The sequence below is a fragment of the Rhipicephalus sanguineus genome, chromosome 6 (assembly GCF_013339695.2).
Source record: "Rhipicephalus sanguineus isolate Rsan-2018 chromosome 6, BIME_Rsan_1.4, whole genome shotgun sequence".
NCBI lineage: Eukaryota > Metazoa > Arthropoda > Arachnida > Ixodida > Ixodidae > Rhipicephalus > Rhipicephalus sanguineus.
Window position 1 is genome coordinate 45,330,648 of NC_051181.1, and position 27,330 is coordinate 45,357,977.

At 44.1% G+C, this 27,330-nt stretch overlaps 1 protein-coding gene across 1 annotated transcript; it reads right to left on the bottom strand.

The window, feature by feature from the left end:
* Positions 1–5,324: 5,324 nt before the first annotated feature.
* On the bottom strand, positions 5,325–27,330 carry LOC125758963 (uncharacterized). The gene is made up of 6 exons (XM_049416762.1): positions 27,264–27,330; positions 23,214–23,344; positions 18,148–18,223; positions 17,428–17,490; positions 13,140–13,188; positions 5,325–10,194 (listed from the first exon to the last, which is right to left on the bottom strand). Exons 1-6 carry the CDS (start codon positions 27,311–27,313, stop codon positions 10,030–10,032), a joined length of 534 nt encoding a protein of 177 aa, XP_049272719.1. The 5' UTR covers positions 27,314–27,330; the 3' UTR covers positions 5,325–10,029.

Here is a 27,330-nt window from a genome sequence, read left to right on the forward strand (position 1 = left end):
GTCCGAGAGGATCTCGTTTGAATCGACAGACAAGTACGGCTCGTTGCATGACGGAGCGTGCATTACAGCAAGTGCCGGTGCCTCCAAGTGCTCAAGCGATGACGAGCACGGGGGTGGCTTTTCCGACAGATGTGGACAGAAAATGATCTCGGTAACTGGCAGAGATGTTATGGCGTTGGATACTGACGCCGAGTCCGTGACCTGAGGTGGTATACCTGGTCTCAGTTGTGTGTTTGTCCCAGGGCAGGTTGAGACACAGTCTGCTGGTGAGCTGCAGCGCGCAGTTGCAGCCTCGAGGTGGTGCCCCTTCAGAGCTCCATCCTCGGTAGCGGTGAGGTTGGACTGGGTGGTGGCAGCGAGGTGGTGGTCAATCGGTCCAAAGGCAGCTATGAGCCTGGTGCTCCACTCGGCCCAGGATTGCTGCCTCACGCCGTCGTACCTGTGCCACGCCGCGGCACCTTCCCGAAGGCGGTCTACCGCCGTGGACCATTTCTGCGCCTCCGTCCAGGCTTCGCGATCTCCCAGGGCGTTGACGGTCGCCACCCATTTTTCTACGTCGTCCTGGAAGCCGCGGAATTCCGGTAGTACAAAGGTAGCCTGTGATGGTGATACGGCAGGCGCGAAACGGTAGAGTATGTGGGCGAAGTCACCAAGTTGGATTGAGACCTGGCTGAGTGTAGACCGGACCTCTCTGCGTTGCTCAGGCGAGCTGGCCTCGAGGTCTAGCGAGGTGGTCACATCCAACATGGCGTTGATGGCTGTCAGTGCGGGAATTATTGGAGGAAACAGCGCAGAGCTCGACGCTGTCAAGGCGTTGGCCGTGACGCGAAGTCGCGCAATGGTACGCCGCAGGTGCGCGGCGCTCTCCGATGGTTCGCGTGCGGAGCCCGTAATGTCGGACCAGTAGGCGGTGGTGGTTGAGCCCACGACGGCGGGCTGCTGGTCCGAAGGAGCTCGTACCGCATCCCAAAGCGGCTCAGGTGCGAATGGAGCCCTGAATGAGAGGGTGTCGCCACGGGAAGCGTGAGCGGCATTCCCGGGCAACGGTAGGCCGTGCACTGTCTTGGCGGCGCCGGGGTAAGCGTGCCCTTGAGCCACCGAGGAGGCCTGGACGCTTTCCTGGGATGGTTTGATGGGTAGCTGTAGCAGCGGTCGGGCCATGGTGTCCATAACCGAGGAAGCGTGGACGGCGTTCCTAGGATTGGGAGACCCGCGCTGCCGACGACGCGCGACGACAGGTGGCTTCAGCTGCAAGGTTCGGCTTGCGTTGTAGGCTGCGCCATTGTAAAAGACGAGATAGAGGCAACCCCCGTTCCTGGGCCAAGCTGTTCTATTCTCTTCTCGTCTTTCTCTTCCTCTCTCAGCCCCCCGCGCGCTAGAACCCCGATGCCGCTCTTAGTCATCACAATATATATATATATATATATATATATATATATATATATATATATATATATATATATATATATATACGCGTATATACATAGGTTGCCGCTCTATGAGGACCCCCCCCCCTACGATGAAGGGAGACTTTACGCCCTGTGTATAGTATAGCATAGTACGGGGTGGAAAGGCAAATGAGGGTGAGGAGTGATGTGAGGTGAGGGTAAAGCATAGCATTCTTACATAGCCAGGGGTGGAAAAGGGAAGTCGGGGCCAGGAGGACGACAAGGAGGAAAGCACATTTTGCGAGTTCTTTTAGACAATTCAATTCCCTTTTGGGAGTGCTTTTATAGAGGTGTGTCAACTGAATTCCATTTTGGAAGTGCTTTTAGGCGTGTCAACTCAGTTGCACTTAGGAGTGCTTTTAGACGTGTGTCAACTCAATTCCATTTTGGGAGTGCTTTTAGACGTGTAAACTCAGTTCCATTTTGGGAGTGTTTTTAACGTGTCGACTCCATTCCATTTTGGGAGCGCTTTCCGACGTGTGTCCATTAAACTGCATTTTTGGAGTGCTTTTAGACAGACGTGTGTCAACTCAATACCATTTTCGGAGTGCTTTTAACGTGAGTAAACTCAATTCGATTTTGGGAGTGCTTTTAGAAGTGCGAACTCAGTTCCATTTGAGGAGTATTTTTAGACGTGTTCAAACTGAATTCCATCATGTAAGTGTTTTTAGACGTGTCAACTCAATTCCATTTTGGGAGTGCTTTCCGACGTGTGTCATCTAAACTGCATTTTTGGAGTGCTTTTAGACGTGTCAACTCATTTCCATTTTGGGAGGGCTTTTAGACGCGTGTAAACTCTATAGACCTTATGCAAAATTGCTGCCATCTGACGGAGGTCTGACAAAGCTACCGATTCGCCGCCAATTGTTGGATGCTTGAGTCGGAATCGTATTGCTGTTGCCGCTATAACTCCTCGCTCGTATTTGCCTTGAATTAGATAATAAAGCAATCGGGGCATAAAAATATCACACGAGTGTGTAAGGGCCTGTACACGTTACCGGCATTTCCTCGCGAATGCGTCGACACTTAATTATTACGCGTACAGAACTGCCTCACAACGAGATTGAAGGTAGTATATAGTTTGTCACCGAGTCACATGCAGGGCTGCCGTCGTTGAGAATGAAGCTAGCGCTAAGTTATAAATTTTGCCCCTCAGTTTTCGGCGTAGCGAATAAAGCGTTGTTAGCAATTTGAATACCCCACGTGTAGTGTAGGATGGTTGGGAAGAGGCCTAGCGCGCGGCACGACTAGTAGCAGCGATGACGATAAGAATTTAAAATGCTGTTGACCCACTTCAGAGCGTATTTCATAAGGGACAGCCTACGTCCTGATGCAATGTGCCTATATAAGTGTAAATAAAACGTTATCCTGTTTCCAATTTTTTAAAATAAAAAAAATGTTTCGCTGCTCTAGTCACCGACGTAAGTTATGTATAGAAGTGCTGTAGTACGATTTGAATGTAAAACGTAAATTTCACGCGCGTGAAGAGTGAACATAAATTTTCTTTGTGGCCTTTATATATACATATATAGACATATACATATACGGTGCATGACGGCGGCAACGGCGACGGCAAAAATCAGCAGAGACTGTCCATATAATTGTTATTGCAATAAAAGTGTTAGAAGTACGTACCGTTAGCTGGTATTTTATGCAATATCCTGCCGACGTGCGCTCGTAAATAACACGATACGCTTGCGAAACCAGTGCACGGCTCGTCAACCCTTCTACATGCTATGCTCTCAACGCGATGAGACTGCGAAAACGGCAGCTCTCCCTAGGACGGCCGTATTCTCTTACACCAGCGTTTTGCAGTTACGCGAAATCGGATCCAATGGAGTTAGCTGTCATTGTTACTTCGTATAACATGACAATCTGTTGCTATAGCATTTATTACTTCGCTCTTGAGGTGAAACTGATTTTTTTTTTTTTAGTTTCATACAAAAGTGCCACACACTTGGACCACCTATTAACATTTCATAGCACAGAAGGGCAGATACCGGATTTTTCCCAAGTGGGATCAGCTTTGGGAGAACCTGATATGTCCTCAATGAATTAGGGGTGGTGAGGGGGGGGGGGGGCGCCAGCACACCCAGGCCGCAACTCTGAATTTGCCAGTGACAGCACATGAAATGCTTGAAAAATATGCATGGTGAAGCAATACGCGCGCATCCCACCAAACGCTACTTTGCTAAAGTACAAAACAAACTACAAACAACGCGCTCCAGCACAATCGGTCCGTTCGCTGACAATCGATGATGCGCACGTGCTACCTGTAACGCGCACACTACCAGCTGTACACGTGCTACTTAACATGTAATTGTTATCGCAATGTAATAATCAAAGTAATGACGTCAACAGCAGTGCGGGCATGCGCGAGGAGCTGCGATACAGCGTTCAAGCTAGTATACGAAGCCGGTTTTTGTGTGCCTGCAAGCACGGGGCGCAAAAAATTTCTCGCCCCGGCATGACAAGAAAGAGTGTTCTGTTCTCAGCGCCGATGTTGTCGCATACCGCATCTATCGCATCGAACGTAAACACGGCGTTTGTCGTACGCAAGCAGTAGCCGGAGCAACGGTACGATCTCGTCGGCCGCGCGGAAATGCAACATATATATAGAGCTTTAGTTTCCTGCAAACCTTTTTTGAGCGTCCCGATTTCCTCAATCTGAACAACACGGCACACAAATATATGTCGGCGTCGCCGTTCCCATCAGCCGCCAGACGTTGATACGTAGCCTCCGCTGTCACTCCCCCTGAAAAAGAATCGAGTTGATTCCGAAACGTCGGAAATAAACTAGGGGTGTGCGAATACCAAATTTTTCGAATACGAATCGAATACGAATATCCACCTTCGAATATCGAATCGAATATCGAATATCAAAGGAAAAATGCCTCCACAGTAACAATATTTTATTTAACATGTAGCTATTTGAAAAAAAAAAAACATTAACAGCCTGACTGGCAACACAACATACACTGCTATCTCCAGAACACAATGTCCAGGCTAGCGCAATGCACATCACAACACAAGCAAATATCACGGCACAATGAAAGTAATGAATACATGTTATCATGAAGAAATATGAGTTGCTCCACATGATCAGACAGCAGGCGCTTCCTTGTAACAGAGAAACCCCCCCCCCCTTCCACTGAAAAGGCACGCTCGCTTGGAACAGAAGTGGCTGGTGTAGGGAGTTACATGGAGCAAAGCTTTGCCAGACTGGGGTATCTGAACAGTCCGCCACCAGTCACGTGGGTCACTGTCTTTCTTCAGAAGTGTTCCCGCATAGTGAACGAGTGGTAGTGCGGCACGTTACGGCCGCATAATGTTCAAAATGTACGGTTACATAATCGCCAACAGCGCTGCACGTCGGAGATGCCCCAGTAATAAATCATACGTATTGGGGCGCTCGTCGCAGGCAGATATCGTGCCTCCGTGTACTTAGGATGTTTATCGCTCCCATCGGCAACGTTTTTAGCGATACGAACGCAGCAGAAATGTGGAAGACGAGTTATCTTATGCATGATAATCGAATCGCATATTCGAATTTTCCGAATATTCGATGTTATCGAATATTCGAAACTTTTCGAATACACGATTTTCGAATCGAATACGAATATTTGGAATGTAATATTCGACGAATATTCGAAACTTTCGAATATTCGCACACCCCTAAAATAAACCCATTTTATTGAAAGTCTTACGCCAGCGCAGTACGGTACGTTTTGCCCACCACAAGATGGGCACCTCGTGAATCATCGGATTTTCACAAGGACACTACCAATTAAATGAGGGAACAACATAGATGGCACACGTGTCAGGAAGCCACCATGGCCAGGAAAAGAGACCAACAAGCAGACAACAAATTCAGAGGGTGGAGATAACAATTTAATACTGTAATAAGAAACAGCAGTCATGTAGCTCATAGGCTGACATCCATTTACAAGCAACGTTAAAAACATTCATGGATGTCATCATGGCCACACTCGTACTTCTATAAAATTTATATTGTACCCTATAGCCAGGCCAGCTGCACGTATTTCTTTGGTTTAAATACAAGCACCATTGCGACAACTCACATGCCGACATTTTGCATCTACGAGAGTGCGTTAGTGGACGGACAGATCACAACCTCCTCCTTGGTTCGTGATGAGATTTCTAAAAAAAAAACCTTTACCTAGAAGGAAGACTACATTCGTTGCAAGTTGCACATTTGATTAAATTCATCACAGGAACAATAACAGCCAGCAGTGCTGTCAATGTCATGATTCCAGCATCAACACAATCACACTTGCTTATCAGAAAAGTTAAACATCAAAAAGATGTCACTGTTTCAGTTTGGTAAGCAGTCAAAACGGTTATGCAGAATGCTGCACAGAACATTGCTGCATAACTACATCGCACACAGTAAGTCTAAGTACCTGCTGCCTAACTAGAAAGGAGTCTAAAATGTGCATAGTTGTTTTTGTGAGGAAACAAACTCAAGCTAGCATCGATGGCTAAGCAAAGTGGACACAACATGCAATGCATAGTGATAGTCTATGTAGCTTAGCATTGCTACCTGAAGAAATCGATGGTTCGACAATAATTCGTCTGGTCAGGAAGACACTAATGAAAAAGAGAAAACACAAGAAATGTCGACCAAACTGAAAAGGTTTGAAAACTTTTAAGGCGTTTCGGCTTCCGTACAGAAGCCCTGTTCACATCCTTTCGGTTGGCATTTCTAGTGTTTTCCTGTATCCATCAACTTTGCCACCTTTACCAATGTTACATATTGCTGTGAATTTACATTTATTGTGAACATTGTTTTGTTTCTATGGCAACAGTATGGCATGGTTACTTGCTGCGGCAACTGTGCTCGCCGCTTACTTCTTGCATCAACTGTATAATCGATATGGTCACTTGCGGCAGCAACTATAGTGGCCTATTTTCTTTTTGCATCAACTGATTTTGTTAGGCTGTCACAACACTGCACACACCCTACACACTCTTTTTTCTGGAGATCTAACCAAACAATGCTTCAACATATAAAAAAAAAAGACACTATGAGTTCATTTCTGCACTCCTTCCTTGCTATTAAAATGCAACACCCGCACTAAAGAGGTATACGTTTGACAAGCAGAGGTGACCCTGCTTTTCACATTTGACTCACATTTCTCAAGTTTTTCCTCCAAAGCACATAAATGAAGAGTCGAGACATACTGCACGCATTTTGTTCTAGTCCTTGACCATACCAGCCCTGTTCAGGTTGGCACACAGCTTTGCGATTTCACTGCAAACATTTCACTCAGCAAAAACTTGCAATTCCATTGCACGCAAATGGCATATTTTCTTTTTACATAGTAATTAAAAAAATCTCATAAAACACCAGAAACATTAGCCTTACATCTCAGTATGCCATTAAAGAGACGAAAAAAGGAAAAGGCGAGTTCTTGATCTGGCTCCTCGTAACATCATTGTGTTTGGGTGGCATGTGCTCGAGGATGAAATTACTAGTTTATAATAAACAAGTCTGGTCAGTTCGAAGAGTTTCAAAAGAAAAAGACTGCTAAAATGTGCTGAAAAACTCCAAAATTCCTCAATTCATACAGACTATGACTCGGCACATGGGCAAAAAAAAAATCATTAACAGCAAAGTTCGTCCTTAATTCTAACTGCTAAGAACCACCTTTCCTCGCACAAGTGCAAAGCATCCAAAAAGTTCACTTGACTTATCTACTACCTTGGTTCTTCTCAGTGTTCCTCTGGCAAAACATTGGACAACCAGGACAGTCTGTAGCATTGTAAATTTTTTATATTAATCCACCACAAAATTTATGAAATAAACAGGTGTAAATTACTCGGCAGATGCCAAACAAAAACTTACGCTGTAATACAGAGCATCAGTGAATGTAACAGCCATAAGTCTTCGCAATACCAGCACTCGCTCAGACTGCATTGCATAGCAACATAGCAATAAGTCCTTTCATTTCAAAGCATAAAGAAAATGACCAGTTACGGTGCCCTGGTACCATAGCTGCTCACTGATTGTGTCTGGTTTGATTAGAACTGAATTTAGGATTATGGTGAATTGAGCTACTTGCTGTTATAACAATAATAATTGCCGGTGTTTTACATGCTATAACGATAGACTATGAGGCACGGCATAAGGGGGCACTCCGGTTATATTTCGACCACCTGGGCTTCTTTAAAGGGACCCTGAAGCGGTTTGGACTTTGACGATCTTGTACAAACACATTAAGCCGGTAAGTTAAGTTCAAAGGATCATTTACAGAATGATTTAAGCTCTCTGCATCATGCGCGTTATTAGAAGACATTAAACATGCGAACAGCTACAGATCGCAGCAGAAAGAGTTTTCAACTTCCGCTACTATTCTACGTACCGTATTACGATTGTAACTCAACTCGAATATAGGTCGACCCTGTAAAATTGCAGGGCAAAAAAAAAAAAAGCGCAAGCGCGTTTCATAAAGGACATCTATTTTACGATGTCGCGGAAAAAAAAACTAATTCCTGAGTGCAAATGTGCTTCACTGCAGTGCCTCAAGCTAGCTTCGCGGCAATACATGGGGATCATTTTTACAAAATTTTCCGCGAATCGTTGTTGAAGGAGCAGGTTGTACGCGAGAAAATACGGTATATTTCACAGGTAGAGCCGGAACGTAAACATAATGTCATTACCACGCCACAGCGTGCCTGATTTCTCGTTCGTTTCGGTTGTAAGTCGACCTTAAGACTTACAACCGATACTAGTTGCGGTTTCGATTGTAAGTCGACCCTCCCAACTTCGGATTTCAAATTTAAATAAACTGGGTCGATCTACAATCGTGTAAATACGGTAGCGTTGTTCCATTATATACATAGCACCAGCGACCGATCTTATTGGATATGTCCAGTCTATGTTACTGCACTTCCGGTGGACAGTGAGCATAGTCTGTGTAAGCGCGCTTCGTGTTGACGTGAGCTGCGCGACAGTGTTTATCTCGAGGTTTCTTTTCTCAGACACCATAAATAGCCCAAGCTGCGTTATGCATTGCAAATCTAGCGATTGATGACTTGTAAAGCTGCAATATCGTGTAGTGCATGTAAGGCAACTGGCAAGCGGAGTCGCCTCAGCTCGTTGCTGCAGTGAGTGTCGGGCTCTTGCTAATCGATCGATCAGCGCTAGGATCCATGTGTCTGTGGCTGTAACTTCCCCCCTGAAGACACAACCACACTGCCCCAGTTTAAGCTCATCAGCGATCATTCTCAAATACTTTTCTCTTGCCCGCACACTTCTTGGCATTTGCCGGTTGACGGCATACAGGAGAATAAAATGGGAATGGCTGGTAGTGTTGAGGTACCTGACGGAGCAAATTTCAAGCACTCTGCGATCCGCCTTGTCTCCGCTGCCTTAAGGCTTGCCACCGGAGTGCCGCAGTGTATTGCGGAGGCAGCGGAGAGGGTAGCGCAGCTCAACCCATCAAGTGCGCTGCCGTCGCCAGCGACGGCTGCGAGTTCAATGAGTTAAGGAGGAAACTCAGTGCTGAGAAGGAGGGTAACATATAATTGCCCGTAGCTGCCTCGATACAAGGTGTGCCGTTTAACTTATGGTGCGAATAATCTTGTGATGCTACAGCCTCAATGCTGAGAAAACGTGAAAAATCCGTTTCAGGGTCCCTTTAAGGGGCACCTAAACATAACCACATTGGTGTTCTTTGCGTTTCATCTCCACTGAAATGAGGCCACTGTGGCCAGGCATCAAATCCGTGCCCTTGAGCTTAGCCGTGTGACACATTACAAGCTAAGATACTACAGGGGGTAGCTGCTTGCTATTGATTTATTATAACTACATTACAAAGGATGAAGACGAAAAGTAGAGTAGACATGGAATGACAGGACCACCTGCTCTACTCTTCATGTTAATTTTTTGCACTATAGTTATAACAAAAGTAGTACAGTAGCACCTCATTACAATGAACACTGATATACGAATTATCAGTTACAGATAACTAAATATGAACTTTGGTTGGTCATGCTTCATTCCAGCAACATTTATTCTTTTTAAAACGAAACCGTAAATGCAAGAGCCGCCACGATATTGGATGTAATGCAGAAATACTTGGTTCAAGCGAAGCTCGAAACTCGGAAGTTTGCATAAAAAACAAAATAAGTACTGAAACACAATTCGTAACCATCCTTCTTACTAGTGTGAAGGAGATAGGAGAATTTTGGTCATCCAGCACAAAAATACGCATTTGACTGGTTGCAGCACCGTAAGAATCGAAGTTTGCAATGCCACAAGGAGAGAGCTAAGGATTGTCTCGTTTATAGTGGGTTCAAAGCCTAGAATAATAAATTCTTGCATCTAAGAATTATGCATGAGCCAGATTGCCACTTTGTCAAAGCCACTTTTCATCTCTACTGTTACAACGAATATATAGGATATAACGAAATAATTTATGGTTCTGATGCTACTTCATTATGACGAGGTTCGTCTGTATCTCTTACGATGTTTTTAATGTATCTCAACAGCTCAATATCACCGTCGAACCCACCACACACAGTGACATACAGAAAAATGACATAGATTACACGTCTACTTGTGAGGGACAGCTGCCGATGGAAGAGGTGCAGTTTCCATTAGTTGCCTCTTCTTTGACAGGATCTGCATTCTTGCAAGACTGAAGAGAATCTCCAGGTTTGAGAGAACTGCGGTTTGCAGACACCGGTCGGGTGACATGCTGCTCTGAAGGTGGAGGCACTGCAGTAAGTTTCGAGATGGTTAAGATACTGCCATTCTGTAATTATTATACTGTTTCTGTTCTATGGTATCTACTGATTATAGACTCTACAAGTAGCTGAACCTGCTGTGGTGTCAACCTACTGCACAACAACAGTCATCTGGTTTGCTTGTGTATCTTCATAACCCTGGCCTTCAAACTCTCCCCAAAATTCTGCCCTGGCTCAAAACGCCAGAGCAGCCACATGTATTGCAATGCAACGCAAGATCCGACGCATTCGGCTTCTTCAAAGGCCGATCGCACTACTTTAAGCGAACATTAAGACACCTACCCCTCTGTCCCATGTACAACTTGGAGGGGACACTTGCTCGGAATTTTACGGTATGTTCTACGCCATGCTTGCATGACTTATTTTCTTCAAGACAATCAAAGGTTGTAAAAAATGTTATAGCTTACTCAGCCCTGAAGTCAGCCTTAATGAAGTCTCCATGATTTGTCTTGAGCAAAACATGTGGGCAAACATCAAATTCTGTTCATTTTTAATTTCTATCGCCTAGTATTTACCTGCTGTTAAGTTTCCCTTTTCCACTTCGCATGAAGCTTCGTTTTTTAAATACTGGTTCAGATTTTTAATATATACGCACTTAGAAGATTGTCTGCTTTGTTTTTCTTACAAAATTTTACAGTAAAACCAGCCATGTTAAGCCGGAATTTAGAACAACAGCACGACATGGAAGGGGCTGGATACGTGCACATAGTATAATACTAGTTAAGAGATTTGATCCCTAGGCGTGAGGTCCCTCATCGATATGCAGCAAGGCCAAAGTGGGCAATATTTTATCTGTGAGCCTTTCTATAGGAGTCAAAAATGGCGGTTCTGGTGTGGCCAGACAAAGAAATGCAGAACATATAAAACTGAAAGGAAAGTAAATTAAATGTAATTCATTGCTTCTGATAATTAATCAATGACATTTCTGAGGCAGTACTGTAGCCACACAACTGTTTGAATGAAGCAAATGCAATTGGAACTGCTTACTTTTTTGTGTAAAGTGTACAAGTCTGTTTTAAACACAGTGGCAATGAAGGCCAACTCACCATGCTGCATTGCAGTGGCTCATGATATGCCTACTATTTGGTGCACACCCCGATTAAATTTTGCTGAGTAAAAGTAAATTGCACCCCTCAACCTGCAGTGTGGCTGATGGCACACAGTGCCACAAAAGACCTTCCACCTCTTCAGCTGCAAAGACTGGACAACCGACCATTAGAATGTTGCAGCGAGTGCAGAAATGCCTATGTAGATAAGCCTTGGAAATGCATGGAGACATCCTCGCAGCTACTGACAAAAGCAGCAGTCCGATTTATCACCGACACTCCTATCGCGATAAGCATCTTCAACTATCTGCTCAGCAGCATGCGTGGTGGAGTGCTTTTGCAAACACAGTGCATGCTTTAAATCGGTAACAGCCCAAGAATGCCATGCTGCCGTTCACTATAGCTTTATTGTGCAGGATTGCTTCACATTTACACTGCCTGCACAAAGAAAGCAGCTCGCTGTAACCACGTTGGCCCAACAGCATATGTGCTGCACCCGTGGAATGTCTGGATTTGTGTGGGCGTGAGGAAAGCTCAATGCACGGACACTCCCATCGCAAACACCTGTGCAGTACAGCAAGCATCCCCGTTCAATGACGTGAAAGTCAAAGGCAACATGCTGCACACAAACAGCTAGGTGTGAGTGGCATGATTGGCACCATGCAGCAGCAGCTACTTTGTTTCACAGGAGACGCACCAGCTTTTACTCAGCAGCATTTCACTGTGCAAAAGCGTGTGTGCGCACGTCAAGGAAACCTGGAGGAGCGCCTGCTCTGCCACGATGCCAGGTGCTGTGCTCCCTCTCATAATTTCAAGATGCTTCTTGGTGTTGCCACCAGGTGCTATTGCATGCTCATGTGAGAGAGCCAGAATATTTCCCACTAGGGTTAAAGGAACTGAAATCCTAGAAGTGGCTGCCTTAGGCAACATATATGGCATTGCATTCATTTGGTTCTTTGTTTGTTGGTAGCAATGACAAACATCAACAGATACAAATTTATATGGTGAATTTAGTACATAGTTATGTGGCATAAGTGTTAAAAAAGACATTGTGTTGTCATATTAGTAGCCTTCAAGCACGATGCATTTTATTTAGGCTTGTGAAAATAGTAAATTCTAGGTTCGAAGCAAATTCAAAGCGAATAGTGATTTGGTTGAATAATTTTGAATCGAATTCGAATTGTATGTATCACATATTACAAAGAAAAATGAGCATATTTGTCATGACCCAACTAACCTGCACAATATTTCTTAAAATTGAAACAAGGCACGTGCAAATGTCATTCTTTTTGATTCCAAGGGAAGTGGGAGCAACTTCGAATAGTAGCAGGATTTGACTTTCAGTAGAATGCAAGTGATAACCTGCAAAATACATTACGTTTTAAAATTTACTATACTTGGAGCATATAAGCTGGTATAACGAGCTTTCAAACTTAAAAAATGATGAATCGATGTGAGGGTAATTTGTTCATAGGGTAACTTGTTCATTTAACTTTGAAGTGGGGCTTCGCGCCAGAGCAAATTTCCCCTGGATAGGTGTATTCACGGTATAGCACCGCTCCAATGCAGTGAAACAATCTTTACAAGGGGTTACATGAGGTTTATATATGTCCATTCGTTCATTTTGAATACTTCGAAATTTAGAATAATTTAAATTCGAACCGAAGCGAATTCGAATGCTGCAATATTCGTTCAAATATTCTAAGTGCTCGAATATTCGCACCAGGCTGACTTTATCGCATATCTGTTGAATTGTTCAGGCAAGATGCCTTGACCTCACATGGTATCAGTAGTGATGGCCGAAAGCAGTGTCCGCAAAAAAATACTACAAAAAGCACCTACACTAAGCATGATGAACAGAACTGCTTACCTCGTGGTGGAAGTGGTGGTGGCGTGCCCTCAACCATGGATCCTTCCAGCTGCATGAGAACGGCAGTGGATAGGTGCACAATGAGATGTGATGTAAGCTTACTTCAGTTATGCACACCTATGTGTATTCTTCACACTACAACTGCAACTCTTCCCTAAGTGCACAAAACCTAGCTTTGAATAAGTGACAGTGATGTCGCATACCACGCAGGAGTGACTGACTGTGACTTACAGTGTGGTGTGCTGTGTTATGTGCTGTCTCCTTTCCTCTCCATCTCTAAATCTCCCCCACCCTGTTCCCATGTGTAGGGTAGTAAACCAGTTTTCCTAAACTGGCTAACCTCCCTCCCTTTCCCTCTCTACTACTTCTTCTCTTGAATAAGTGACGCCTATGTACAGTTAAACATCACTACTATAAGGAACCTCAATACAACAAAAGTCTCAGTCTAAACAAGAATCTACATTTTTATAATGTCATGAGCAAAGAACAGGCATTTTTAGCCTCAATTAGCGGTGTGCGAATATTGAAATTTTTGAATACGAAATGAATATGAATAAGGCAAAAAACTGTCTTCGACTATCTAATAGAATATCTTATACGTTATCATCATCATCACCAGTCTATCTTATGTCCACTGCAGGACAAAGGCCTCTACCAATGATGTCCAGTTTACCCTATCTCGTGTGAGCTGATTCCATTTTATCCCTGCGAAGTTCTTAATTTCGTTGCTCCACCTAACCCTTTCCCATTCTCAGCTTCCTGCCCATCATTAAAAGGTTGCAAAACGAGAAGTAACAATAGTTTTCATTACTCTTTTAAAACATATTAATGAAACAGCATGCCATTAGGCTGCAGCACTTTTAAGATCCTCTAGGTAATGCACAAATTACAAGTTACACAGAAAAATTAACTGCTGGACATGTTTACAAGGTGAGCATTCTTCAAGTGCTGTAACAAGAGCACAAGAGCACGCCTGAAATTGAAAAACACCCTCTCGCTTTTGCAATCTGATGCTTCACACACTGCCATTTCCTTTTCCAAGCATACAAACGTTGTTTAGGTTACATTTTTCATAGTTATTTTATTGCATCTTTTTATACAATGCAAAAGTACGCTGTACAAGAGACCTGTGGAATAGGCTTGTGTGAATGGTAAACTTTAGGTTCGAAGCGACATCGAAGCGAATAGGGATTTGGTCGAATAACTTCGAAATGAATTCGAATAGTATATATCACATACTATAAAGAAAAATGAGCATATTTGTCAGGAGCCAACTAACCTGCACAATATTTTTTAATGTTGAAACAAGGCATGTGCAAATGTCATTATTTACGGTTCAAAGGGAAGTGGAAGCAAGTTTGAATAGTTGCAGGATTCGACTTTCGGTAGAATGCAAGTGATAACTTGCAAAATATGCCAAGTTTTAAAATTTACTATACTTAGAGCATATAAGCCGGTATAACAAGCTCTTAAATTTGAAAAATGATGAATTGATGTGAGGGTAATACAGTAATCCCTCGTGATAACGAAATCGCTTTACTCAAAATATTGCTTTATTTGATATTTCTTCCGGTCCTGACCTAAACGAATGCATCTTAAACCGCATTACTCGAGGCGCACGCAGAGTTTGACCCGCTTACAACGAAGTGGTGAGCGGAGGCGTCGCCGAGTGGCGGCGACCCTTTGTGCATGCAGTGTCAAATTAATGCCGCCGACGTCTCATGCAGGCACAGAACAGGCCACAAAAGTACCAAATCCACGACCCATGATTGCCTAGTAATGGGTGCCAAGCGTGTGCCCAATGCACCCCGATGTTTTCTGTCGCCGACAGATTTCTCGGACTCCAAAAATTCGGTCTCGATGGATATTACGGACTTCATAAATGAACTGCCAAGGTTCCCATAGCACTAATACATTTACGCAACCGATTTTTTCGACAAATTTATGCCCAAAAGTTCGATTTTTTAAACTAAATTGCTTGCTTTCAGCCATGCTGCTTAATTTTGAAAACTGCCATGCTGGATTTTCTGCTGGCTTGGTCAAGTTTGGCTTCCAGTGGCCAGTTTTGTTGCCTCCAAGATTGGAAGCGCGCGCAATTTTCTAGTTTCGGAGGCCACACCCGCTCTTCCTTGGCTGGTAAAACGCCCTAGCGGACGCAACTTTTCTTTTTCCGTCAGCCTTATCGCCATCATTAATACGACAGTGAAGTTTTCTTTGTGTGCGTGTGTGTTCGTTTGTTTTTCCGGTTGTCATGCTGCATACAGTGTACTAGGGAATTATTTTAGTACACCATAGTGTTGAGTCAAGTGTTTTCGAGTCGTGTACGCATCCCATGTTCTCTGCCGTTGTGGTGGCAGTTTCGATGGAGGCGATATGCTGGAGGCTCGCATACTGTGCAATGTCAGTGCAGGTTAAAGAACCTCAGACCACACCGTTAAATCCCACCAACCTGACGAGATGTTGCATGCACTTTTTTGTGACAGGCGTCAAATTTTGTTTTCTTGGTGCCATGGAGCCACCAATTGTGCCGCCCGCAACGGTCAACAGCAGCGATCGCCAGTGCGCTAACGACGTTGCTGCAGCCTAAATACAACCATATCTGCTCGTCCCCTAGCGTAGCATGAAGTAGGGCATGATTGGAGATTTTTTTAGGCTGCCTAATCCGGCTTTTTCATTTTTCTGTGCTTCCCTCTGCCATTTTGATAGGGGTTTGGTAGGGACCGGGACAACCGGTATTGCCAGGAGCAAAGCCTCTGAGATGATAAGACGTTTAGAGACTTTTCCGCTAGAGGAGAGCGCATGCATGGGGGCATCGTGAAAAAGGTGGATTGAAATAAACTTCATTTTCATGTGTTAACCTTTACGGATTATTTTGCGGTCCCCGCCAGGTACGGAAAATCGGTCGGCGACAGTGCTGCAGAGTGAACGGGAGCAGTCAAATTCCATGGTGCAGTGCGCTCAAACTGTTAATCTTTGTTGTAGTCGCATCGCATTGCTGGTGTCTCCCATGATAGAATCTACACGAAAGAAGTTTTCCTGTAGGTTGCGACACCAGAAAACCATGGTCTCTTGGATGCCGAAAAGTGCCCAAAAGACCGCGGCTGACTTGCATCATACCATTCCATGGGTTGCGCTGTGAGATTGGCACGCAATTGTGTTATTCAGAGTGCTTTTTTTGCACCTGAATAAAGTTTTGCTTTACTGAATACATTGAGTTTCGATTTCCTCGCAGTTGTAGCGCAATTGAAGCTCGACTGCTCTAGCTTTTCTTGAGTCGTCGCTTATATCAAAATACCGCTTATAACGAATTTTTTCGTTGTCTCGCTGACTTCGTTATAACGAGATATTATTGTATGTTCATTTAACCTTGAAGTGTGGCTTTGCGGCAGTGTGGATTTCACCTGTATAGCTGCATTCACGGTAAAACACCTGTCCACTGCAGTGAAACCACCTTTACAAGGGGTTACATGCTGTTTATATGCGTCTATTCGCTCATTTCGAATACTTTGAAATTTAGAATAATTTAAATTTGTGTCGAACCGAATTCGAACACTGTAATGTTCGTTTGAATATACAAGGTACTCAAACATTCGCACAAGCCTACTGCAGAATAAAGCTTGGTGAAAAAGAAACTGCCCCTGTTGCCTGTACATGTCAGACATGCTGAAATTGAGCATGAACGTCACGCATGCACCATGCGTGCTTCTCGGTGATTACAGTAAAACAGCCAATTGCCGGGAATGCATTATAAATATGCACTGAGTGGTAATATGCAGTAACGACGAAGTACAATGTAACCTAAGATGTACGTATTAGAGATGTTTTGCTTTATAACTAAGAATGTGTAGCATTCATAAGTCATTAGTTGTTTGAATATTCTAATTTGTCTGATTATTTGCCTTTTTAGCCTCAAATCCGGCCGTGACCAAATATTCCAGAAAATCTAAACATGCATATATTCTATCAAATATGCGTTGAATAAGTAAAATATTCAATTCGTACTCGAAATTTCGAACATTCACACACCCCTAGCTTCAATATATTGAAGCATGTTTATCTGCAATTTCAATATAATGAAGTTTCAGTGCCACCACAAGGAAGACCGAGGCAATAACTTTTGACTTCTGCTGGTGCCAGTGATGTCGTATGTGATGCAGCATCATATAACCTGGATTTCTTAAATGTTTTCAAAGTGTTTCTACACCCCAGCTAGTACTTTCTGAAATCTGGGTCTTCAGATAAGAATGGGCACATTTTCATACCCACTTTTTACCAAGGTGCTACGTACCTGCTGCTGGTCAGCCAGTGTGCTGGAAGAGCTGCTACTTGTTCCTCCATCCCATGGCTCATCCTGCGCAGGATAACAATGTGGCTGTCATAAGTTAAAGGAGTACTGAAACAAAAATTTTACATCTTGTGCTTTTCCGTTGCAAAGATTAGCTAACGACCCACTTATCATGGTTGGAAACCTCATTTGTTCGAGCGCACAAGGACAAAAGAACAGAGCACACACGAACATGCGCAAATTGCTACATATCGTAGCATTCATCTTGTCAACTGTTAGCTCGAGATTACAACACTGCGACCTCAAGGTCAGCTGCAGAGTTCAAGTGCGCTAAGAATAGCACCACTGTATATCATACGTTAGCACGCTTATTCACAGGTACACTGCTCATGTCCGCTTCACTCTCGTCTCACAGGCTCACGTGAAATATACAGCGTCAGTGAGTGATCAAGGGTGTGAATGGAGTGAGTGGATATGCTGGTGTCAGCATGGACAAAAAGAGACAGTGACATCGAGAGGGCATCAGTAGAAGTGACTCCCAGTATTTGTGAATGTGAGTCAGTATGTCAGTAAGTGCTAGAGAGTAAATGCTAGCATAAGTGCGTGTTGCTAGAATCAAGTCCAAGAGCATATGTATGGCAGCAGGATGCACACAGCGACTCGGTCACCTAAGCTCACATTATGACCCCACATGAAAAGAAACCAGCTTTTCTGCACACTCACATGCGTTGGAGGCAGAAGTCCACTCGATGACGTGGACGATCTACTGCTGCTACACGCAGAACCGGGTCGTGGTGAGCTGAAAAAGAGAACTGTCACTTAGCAATAGAGGTAATAACGAAACACTTAATGATCCTTTCAGTGCAACAACAAAGGCACTTAAAGACTACTTTCCCCATACTTTCACAGCAACATACATCAGCCTTGCCAAATACTGCAGGAAACTGATAATACGGACAGTCTTTGACAAAAGTTTCTCGGTTACGCTGTGCCTTTAACCCTTTGTGGTCCAAAACCTTTACCCACTTTCCGGCTCTAGCGGTCCGAAACTATTTCGCCAGTTTCTGGCGCCGCGAATAAAAACACAAGCTGTGGAAGAGAAACGCACAGGATATTTATTTTTGCTCCTGCATTCTGCAGGCAACTCTTTTAGTGATATTTGGGCAACGTATGATACCGCTCAAAGCATTCCCCTGTGTGCAGGCCAGGGTTATTACTGCAGGTTTCCACCGCCGCCGTCGTCGTCTTCGTCACACTTCTGTCGAATCACTGTCATCACTGTCTGGTGGAGGCACGTAATTCTCTTCCTCACTAAAGTCATCCTCGCTTTCGCTAAAAGCACCGCCGTAAAACGCACGCGGTGAAAACGTGGCCATGCTTCTCAGCGAACCGCGCGCGCGAGTGGGTACGCTCTAGGCCCCGTGCTGATCATAGTGCTGCACCCTAGTGTCAAAAAAGTAAAACCTCAACAAACAAAGCTCACTTATTCCTCAAGAGATGGCCCTTCATGTATACAAAAAATGCGCGCGACTCGCGGTGAGAAAACAGCAAAATTTAAACCACGAACACCCTTGTCGGGCGGGGCCCGACAGCGGACCGCTACGGCCGTGTTGCGTTGTCGGGCGCTGCCCGACAACGGACCGCAAAGGGTTAAGTCACCACGCAGTCGTACCCAGATGTATTGAAGTACTGTCTTTGTCGCAGAGCTGTGGCACCCCAGGACGCATCTCATGCAAGTTTATAGCACAGCAGTGCTTTTCATTTCCCAGGATATGAGTACTTTGACTAAACACAGCCTATAATCAGTGTAATCAGTGTAATACAGCCTATAATCAATGTGTAATCATTATACAGCCAATGCAGGCTGTATAATTTTGACAAAGGCCACACCTCAATGAAACCATTTTATTACTTATTTCGGCAAAGTACATTCAAGTGATGACTTTTCAGAGATTTCACGAAACTGTATTCAACAGACAGTAAGAACACAGCTAACGAGTTTACTGCAGTGTGTGAACACTGCAAGTTGTATGAATAGTATTAACAAACAGGACTTCGATTCACCCATTTGGCCCGACCTTTATTTAGTTAATCTATAACCACTGCCTTAATTAATTTTGGTAGTCACCTTAAGAAGTCTGTCGCCACACAGAAAGTAATTACAAACGTAGCAGGCAAATACATATTGCATTTCCCTTATCCGACAAATTTCTTGAAGGAATGGTACATGTGCACTACAACCCCTGTGGTGCAAACTATCTTTCTGTAACACTGCAAAATATTCAGAAGGCTTTAACTAAATTTTAGGGGTGTGCGAATATTCGAAATTTCGAATATTTTTCGAATAGTGTTTGCTATTCGATTCGATTCGCACTGGAATTTTACTATTCGAACTATTCGAACTTCCCAAAAACAAATAGAGTTCACATCAGACTAAAAATAACCCCTTCAGATTTTCAATATGCTTCACCTCATTACACTCTCGTATTGCGGCAAAGCTGCCTTTCAAGCTGCGTTACGGCCGAACTTTGCCAAGAGACAGTCAACGTCCGATTGGAAATGGTCCCTAGATTTTCTATATGCTTCACCTCATCACACCCCGGTATTGCGGCATAGCTGCCTTTCAAGCTCCGTTACGGTCGCAAATGTATTAACTAATAATAATAATAATATCTGGGGTTTAACGTCCCAAAACTACGATTTGATTATGAGAGACGCCGTAGTGGAGGGCTCCGGAAATTTCGACCACCTGCGGTTCTTTAACGTGCACCTAAATCTAAGCGAGGGCCTCAAACATTTTCGCCTCCACCGAAAATGCAGCCGCCGCGGCCGGGATTCGATCCCGCGACCTTCGGGTCAGCAGTCGAGCGCCATAACCACTAGACCACCGTGGCGGGGCAAAAATGTATTAACTAAAGAAAACGCTGGTTCCAACATGGAGATGAAAGATGTGGCAGAGGTGGGGGCTCAATTAATGCTGTTTTGCACCTGAAATTTGGGCAGGAAGTCCGAAAAATCGGAAGCCGAAGCTTTTTAGCATTCAAAAGTGATTTTCTTATATATTGAATTTTACGAGGCAGATTTGGAACTCTTGACTTGAAGGGAGCACACCCTTGTCTGCCACATTAGTTGGGCTTCCACAGAAGTTGAAAGAGGAGGAGAGGCTGAGGAAATGGCATCTTTGCCTACCACGTGTAAAGTGTTGTCGGCAACACTTTGGTTGCACCAAACCATGTACATAAATAGAATTCGGCCTCTACATTGCCTCATTCTTGATAAGACAACTATGAAACACCACCCCACCAGTGCTTCATCAACCTAGCGAAAAGAAACACTTTCATGTTGCTATCTCATAAGAATATGCTTAGGAATCCTCTCTAACATTTTATTTTTTTCTGCAATTTCGCTTCGAAGTATTCGAAAATATTCAAGAAATATTCGAAAAATATTCTATTCGATTCACACTCACACTTCAATATTCGAATTCGCTTCGCACCCAAAATTTTGCTATTCGCACAGCTCTACTAAATTTATTAAATTAATTTTTGAGACATCACAGAGTGACATTTTTTTTTAATGCAAATTATGAAAACACTGTGTCGTATTGAATTGAATCTAAACACAACTATAGGCTTGTTTGGACCCAAAGAAATAACATCTTCAAAGGAAATGCAGACGAATAAGGATAGGGTGGAGCATATCTGGCAGGCATTCTCAGATCATGAATGGTAGCTTACCACTATCCCTCAAGGGAAAGGTATATGATAACAGTTGCATCTTACTGGTACCTACCTACGGGGCAGAAACCAGGAGGCTTACAAAAAGGGTTCAACTTAAACTGAGGACAACGCAGTGAGCAACGAAAAGAAAAATGATAGGTGTCACCTTAAGGGACTAGAAGAGAGCAGAGCGGGTCAGGGAACAAACAGGTATTAAGGACATATTAGTCAGAATCAAGAAGAAGAAATGGACATAAGTAGGGCATGTAGCATGTAGGCAAGATAACCACTGGTCAATAAGAGTAACTGACTGGATGCCAAGAGAAGGCAAGCGCTCGAGAGGGAGGCAGAAAGTTAGGTGGGCAGATGAGGTTAAGAAGTTTGCGGGTATAATATGGCCGCAGCAGGCACAGGACCGGGTTGATTGGCGGAACATGGGAGAAGCCTTTGCCCTGCAGTGGGCACAGTCAGGCTGATGATGATGACATGCACTGATATGCTGTCCTGATGTCACTTACAGAAGCTAGATTGAATGCCCATACGAAACCAGTTGTGCCGGGTAGAGAAATGCTACTCGCATTTAAGGGGGTGAGAATAGAGGTTTGTGGCGAAAAGACGCTATGCGCTCTTGGTTCTGACAAGAGAGAAACCAGAAGAGCAAAACTCATTTATAGATGCTTGTCTAGGAAATGGGCGAGAGCCTCTGCTGTGACAAAGGTCACACACCACCACATACTATCGTTTTGCAACACATCTGCTTCTACCTCTGCGACCTCTTAAAGGGACACTAAAGAGAAACAATGAATCGGTTTAAATTGATACATTGTACCTTGAGAACTATAATGTCGTTAATTTCACCATCATAGGTGTATTAATAAAGGAGAAAATGAAGTTCAAAGTTTCATTTTTAAATTTCGCGCCAAAAACTCCATGCGTGACGTCACGGATTTGAAAGTGTGTTTATCGTATTTTGGCGCCATTGGCTCAACAAAATTTCCCCAAACTTGGTATCTTAACTCTATGGCCCTTTCAGAGGACAGTGTACTTCATTTTTACCATTTAAGAACAATGTACGCCTTGGTAGGCACCGTCAAAATATGTGACATCACGGCGAATAGTGTGGAAACTTCAAGGTGGTGTCGCCACCCACATTTTCTTTTTCCGCGATTTGTCGCTTACTAAGCGTCTTCTCGCAGCAAGCGTGGTGCTTTTGGTATCGTGAAAAAGTAGTTTACTAATACAAGAAAAATTGTTTTGCTCTTTAGTGTCCCTTTATAGGGCCCTGCAACACTTTTTGAGCATGATCAGAAAACACTGCTGATTGGTAGTCAAGGCTCTTGAGAACATGTGAGCCGAACATTATAGCACAGCACGTGGCATGAAATTTACAATTAATTTTCAAAGTCAGCTAGAAATTGCTCGCTCTTCCCTTGACAAGTAATGCCATTATCAAAATGAGCGCTAAATAAACGCAAAGTCCATGGTTATTGGCTGATATGAGCATCATGATCTGCATAGTTACCACGGTTGCCGTGGGATACCGCGATTCTAGCACCATAAAGTGCCCTGCACTCTATAGTGCTAGAATTACACACAGCATAGAATTACACCAGCGTGCTTGCGATCACACAGAAAGTAACCCGCGCTTTCAAAGAAAAAAAAAGGGAAAGAAAGTGTTCGAAGAAGTCATGACGCGTGCTGACGAATGGAGGTAGCTTCTACCTTCTCGTCATCTTACCCTGCGTAGCTTCCAGCGTGCCTGCTGGTACAAAAGGAGAGAGAAAGTGCTTATAGCATGGAACAAATCCCTGTAACTCCACTCGTACTTGACTGATTCTAAAAATTCTTGTGGCAGCCATGTAGCAATAAGCTTCTTTAATGAAGTAATCCAATGATTGCTCATAAAAGTGTTGCAGGGCCCCTTTAGAAAAAATTAAAATGTAACGATTGAATATATACTGGATGTTGCTTTAAACCTTCCAGTGCATGACGGAAAGTTTTATGGGCCTGATGTGTAGCCCTGATATTAATCAGTACTGCATATTAAAAAAGAAAGTGTACAAGACGCACCCATGGGCAGATGCACCACGCACAGCCTGCTGAAGCTGCCCCAGCCGCTCGACCAGTCGTTTCTGCAGGGGTCCCAAGTCTGGTGGAGCCAGCCGCCCGTGCAGGGAGAGGCCACCTTCCAGCACGTGCACCTGACAGGGGACGCGAGACAGGTGGCAGCTTAAACAAAGTGTAGATCTAGCTCAAAAATTATACGCAATGCAGGGCAAGACAAGAAAGTCACAGTTTCGGTGCAAGGGTGAAGCAGTGAACGCAATAGCAAAAAACTGGAATGTTATACGAAGAAAGGCTAGTAGCTCGCTCCTTTGGCATCCAGCCTGGCGTAACTGAACAAAACGCTGGCGTATGGAAACACGGCTGCGGCAGCAAGCCAAGCCACCTTCATGCTGTCATCACTTCATCACAAACCGAGTGATAAGAACACAACAGGTACAAAGGTATGAGCAGCCTGCTGATACCCTCTAAAGATACAGTGCCTGCGACCACGGGCGACCCCGCCCGGCTGATTGAAGTACGCGTTTCTGCCAGAGCCACGCAGCCCTCCCTCCGGTACCTCTCCATGCACGCTTTATTTGCACATACAATATACGATGTACAGAGGAATGTTACTGATCTGGACTTTACAGGAACCATGACAGCAACAGTGACTGCAATGGAAAAAATGCACCTGGATTGTTCATTTAACTGCTATCGCAATAAAGTAATATGCACAAATAATGTCACTCAAAGCAAGGAGTGTAGAAGGGGCGGATAACGCTGGCAGCCACTGCTTGTGCAATGAATTACATCCAATAAAATGTTCAAGCATTTTACAAAGAGATCTGGTCAAACTTAAAGGGACGCTAAAGCAACACACTAAATCAGTTTAGCCTGATAAAGTATTATTCCTTGATAATTTCATTGAAGTTAATTTCCCAATCGGAGGTTTCTTATTAGAAGAGAAAATCATGGTCAAAGTTTCATTTGTGAATTCTGTGCTGGAATCCCAGCACAAAACGTTACTCACGTCAAATAAACAATTATACCTTGATAGTTCTGGCAACTTGTGTTTGGCTTCAACATTAACGATTATGAGAAAGAATTATAGCCTCTAGCAACCTACATAACTATGAAACACAACGCATCATGAAACAGATGCCTTGCCTTTGCAATTTCTTTTCGATGACACTTCAGCCATAATGCGTCACAGGGACAATAGAAAAAAGCAATGCTTTGCTTCTGTTCCAAGAAATACAGAGCATGACATTGTTGCGGCGAAATGAACAAAAAAGGTGACATGAAGTGATGGACGATGAAGACTCTTGCCCCTCCCTGAGTGCTATTGATATCGATTCTAAATATACATCAGTCTATGCTCATGTGCCTGCTTCTTTCCTGTAGCAATACACGCAACTTCTGTGGCACTGCCCAACAGGAGTGTGCCACCAAAGAATACATCTTTAAGAATCTCATGCCTAAAAGGTGCTTTTGTTTATCTCTGAAACTGTGGCATTGCACATCTGCGACTCAAATATGGAGAAAAAAATAATTGATGGCAGAAGACAATAGCAGAACGACCTCATTATTAGACCAGGTTGCCCCACGAACCCCTGCCATAACTATTTTTCAAATCTGTTCCGGTATCAGCGGAGTTATAGGCAGTTTACAGGGGCGTAGCCAGAAAATTTTTTTTTTTTGGGGGGGGGGGGGGTACATCCATACTTTATGTATGTTCGTGCGTGCATTTTTATGTGTGTGTGATATATACGCAAGCAAAACTGAAAGATTTCGGGGGGGGGGGGGGTTGAGCCCCCCCCAACCCCCCCTTGGTTACTCCTATGGACGTTTATCACAGGCTTCAAGCACTTTCTCTTATCTTTTGTCTTAACAAGCATGCTAGAAGCTACAGAGGGGGGTGGAGGATGGCGAGGGGGAAGTTACATCAGCGCAATCATCTCCATGAGCATTTTTCACTTGTCTTTTTCATTGTAATCATGAGACAACCCAATGGCCATATCAGTCCTGCCTGCCATGAAACTGGTCTTGCCTGCAGCGCAGTTCACTGAGGGAGAGCGAGAGATCTTTAGCCATTTTACACGAATTGTACATTCCCTGCTGCGTGTTGTTCAATAATATTTGGCTAACACATTTACATAACCTTGACTTCCGATTGGCAGCGTTTTGTCAATACGCTCACAAATGTTGCAGGGCCCCTTTAAGTACTGATATTGCAATAATGAAACCTGTTCAACATGAAACAGTCATAAAATTTCGGCTTATGCTCATTTTCTGAGAAAAAAAAATGTTGGCAATAAAAAGAGTAAATAAATGCACTGTCACTCAGCTGTGACCGGTATAACAACACACACCTAGCAGTCCTGTTACATGATAAAATTTTGAAACATTCCAGGTTTTTACATGACAAAACCGAAATATCATAATGAGGCACACAGTAATTGGGAACTTCAGATCAATTATGAATACCCAAAGTTTTCTGACAAGGACCTAAATGTAAGTACACAGGTGTTCTTGCATTTTGCCTGCATCGAAGCTGCACTAAATTACAATATTTGCACTAACTTATGACAACAATGACTTAGCCACTTAATGTGAAAGTTCCAACAATAATATTAGAGCTTCAATGACAAGATGTCTGATGCAAACTTGCTGCTTTTCAAATGTTGAAAATGTAAACAGAAATGAGATCTGTTTAGGTAGCTGAACAATGAATAATTACAGTCAACGTCCGATTTTCGGACTCCCTAGGACTGCGAAATCATCCCAAAAAATCGTGGTAGTCCGAAAAAACGAATTCATGCTTTTTTATTGCGCTGAAGCGGTCAAATCACCACAGCCAGTCCGAAATAGCTTAATGACTCCCTGTACACTTACCAGGTATTTTGGAGCACACCCAGACTCGCAAATACATTTGGTACCTGCCACAAACCCCGCTTAACAACGTGCCAACCACCACTTACAAATTTGCATCTCGTGATGAGCGCCGCTGATACTAGCAAAGCGCAAAATAGACTACGGTGCTCTCGCATGGAGCGTTCGGAAACGATGATGCAGAACACAAAGACTGAGGCGGAAGAGCGAATGACTCGTCCAGCTTTCCCCGATGTGTGTGCACACGTAAACTATGCGCACACACATCACCGAATCTCTGCCGATTTGCAGCATTTGCTGCCTTATAAGCCGATCGTTTCTAATTGTGTGCAGCACATCGCCAACTAAGCTGACGCCGTCCCTGCACTGTTGCTGTACCATACGCACACATTTGTCACGAAAGGGTTCGTGATGCCCACTCCATTCCTGACCACACGCGGGCGCGGCAATGGCGGGCGGGTTTCGTTCATGAAGGCAATGCGTTTGCGGCGCGCTTAGCAGTCTCGCACAAAGAGGCATCATGAATGGCGGAGTGGCACGTTTTGGGTTCTTGCCTATTAAATGCATGCAACATGCATGTAACTGCACTAGGCCACATGCACTACCGAGCAGTTAACTGAAGATGCTTATCATAAGCCTTGTCAGAATTTAAGCCGTACTAGCGCGCCTGCCACCTCCACCATCACGCCTCCGTGCATTTCCACTGCTTATCCGTAAAGACATTGCCGAACGGCGCCGTGACAGCGGCCCCTTTAAATTTCTGGTGAGCTTCACCCCACATCACTTCGGCATTGTGGCAAAGCTGACATTCGGACTCTGCCACTGTAGCAAACAGATCGACTCGCGAAAGCGCTGATTCGACCCTCTGAAATGATAGATGCGGCAGAGGTGAGGGGCTTCAATTAATGCCTTTTAGACCTGCAATTCGGGCAGAAAGTCCAAAAAATCAGATGCCGAGGAGTTTCAGCGTCCGAAATTTCGGACGTTCTTATACATTGATGTCTACGGGGCCGGTGATGGTGCCGCGAAAGCGTCTGAATTTTCGAGCATGTCCGGAAAATCGGGCGTCCGAAAAATTGGCAGTTCACTCTATATGTGTCTGCAAATTCACTGTCTACACTCCATAGTGAACAGAAACAGAGTCCGCTAATTTCCCCCAGCCTGTTAAATCTAGCAACTCACCTGTTCCAGCAGCAGCGACCGCAGGCGTGCTTGCCCTTCACTTGACGCATCACCACCACTGAGAAAG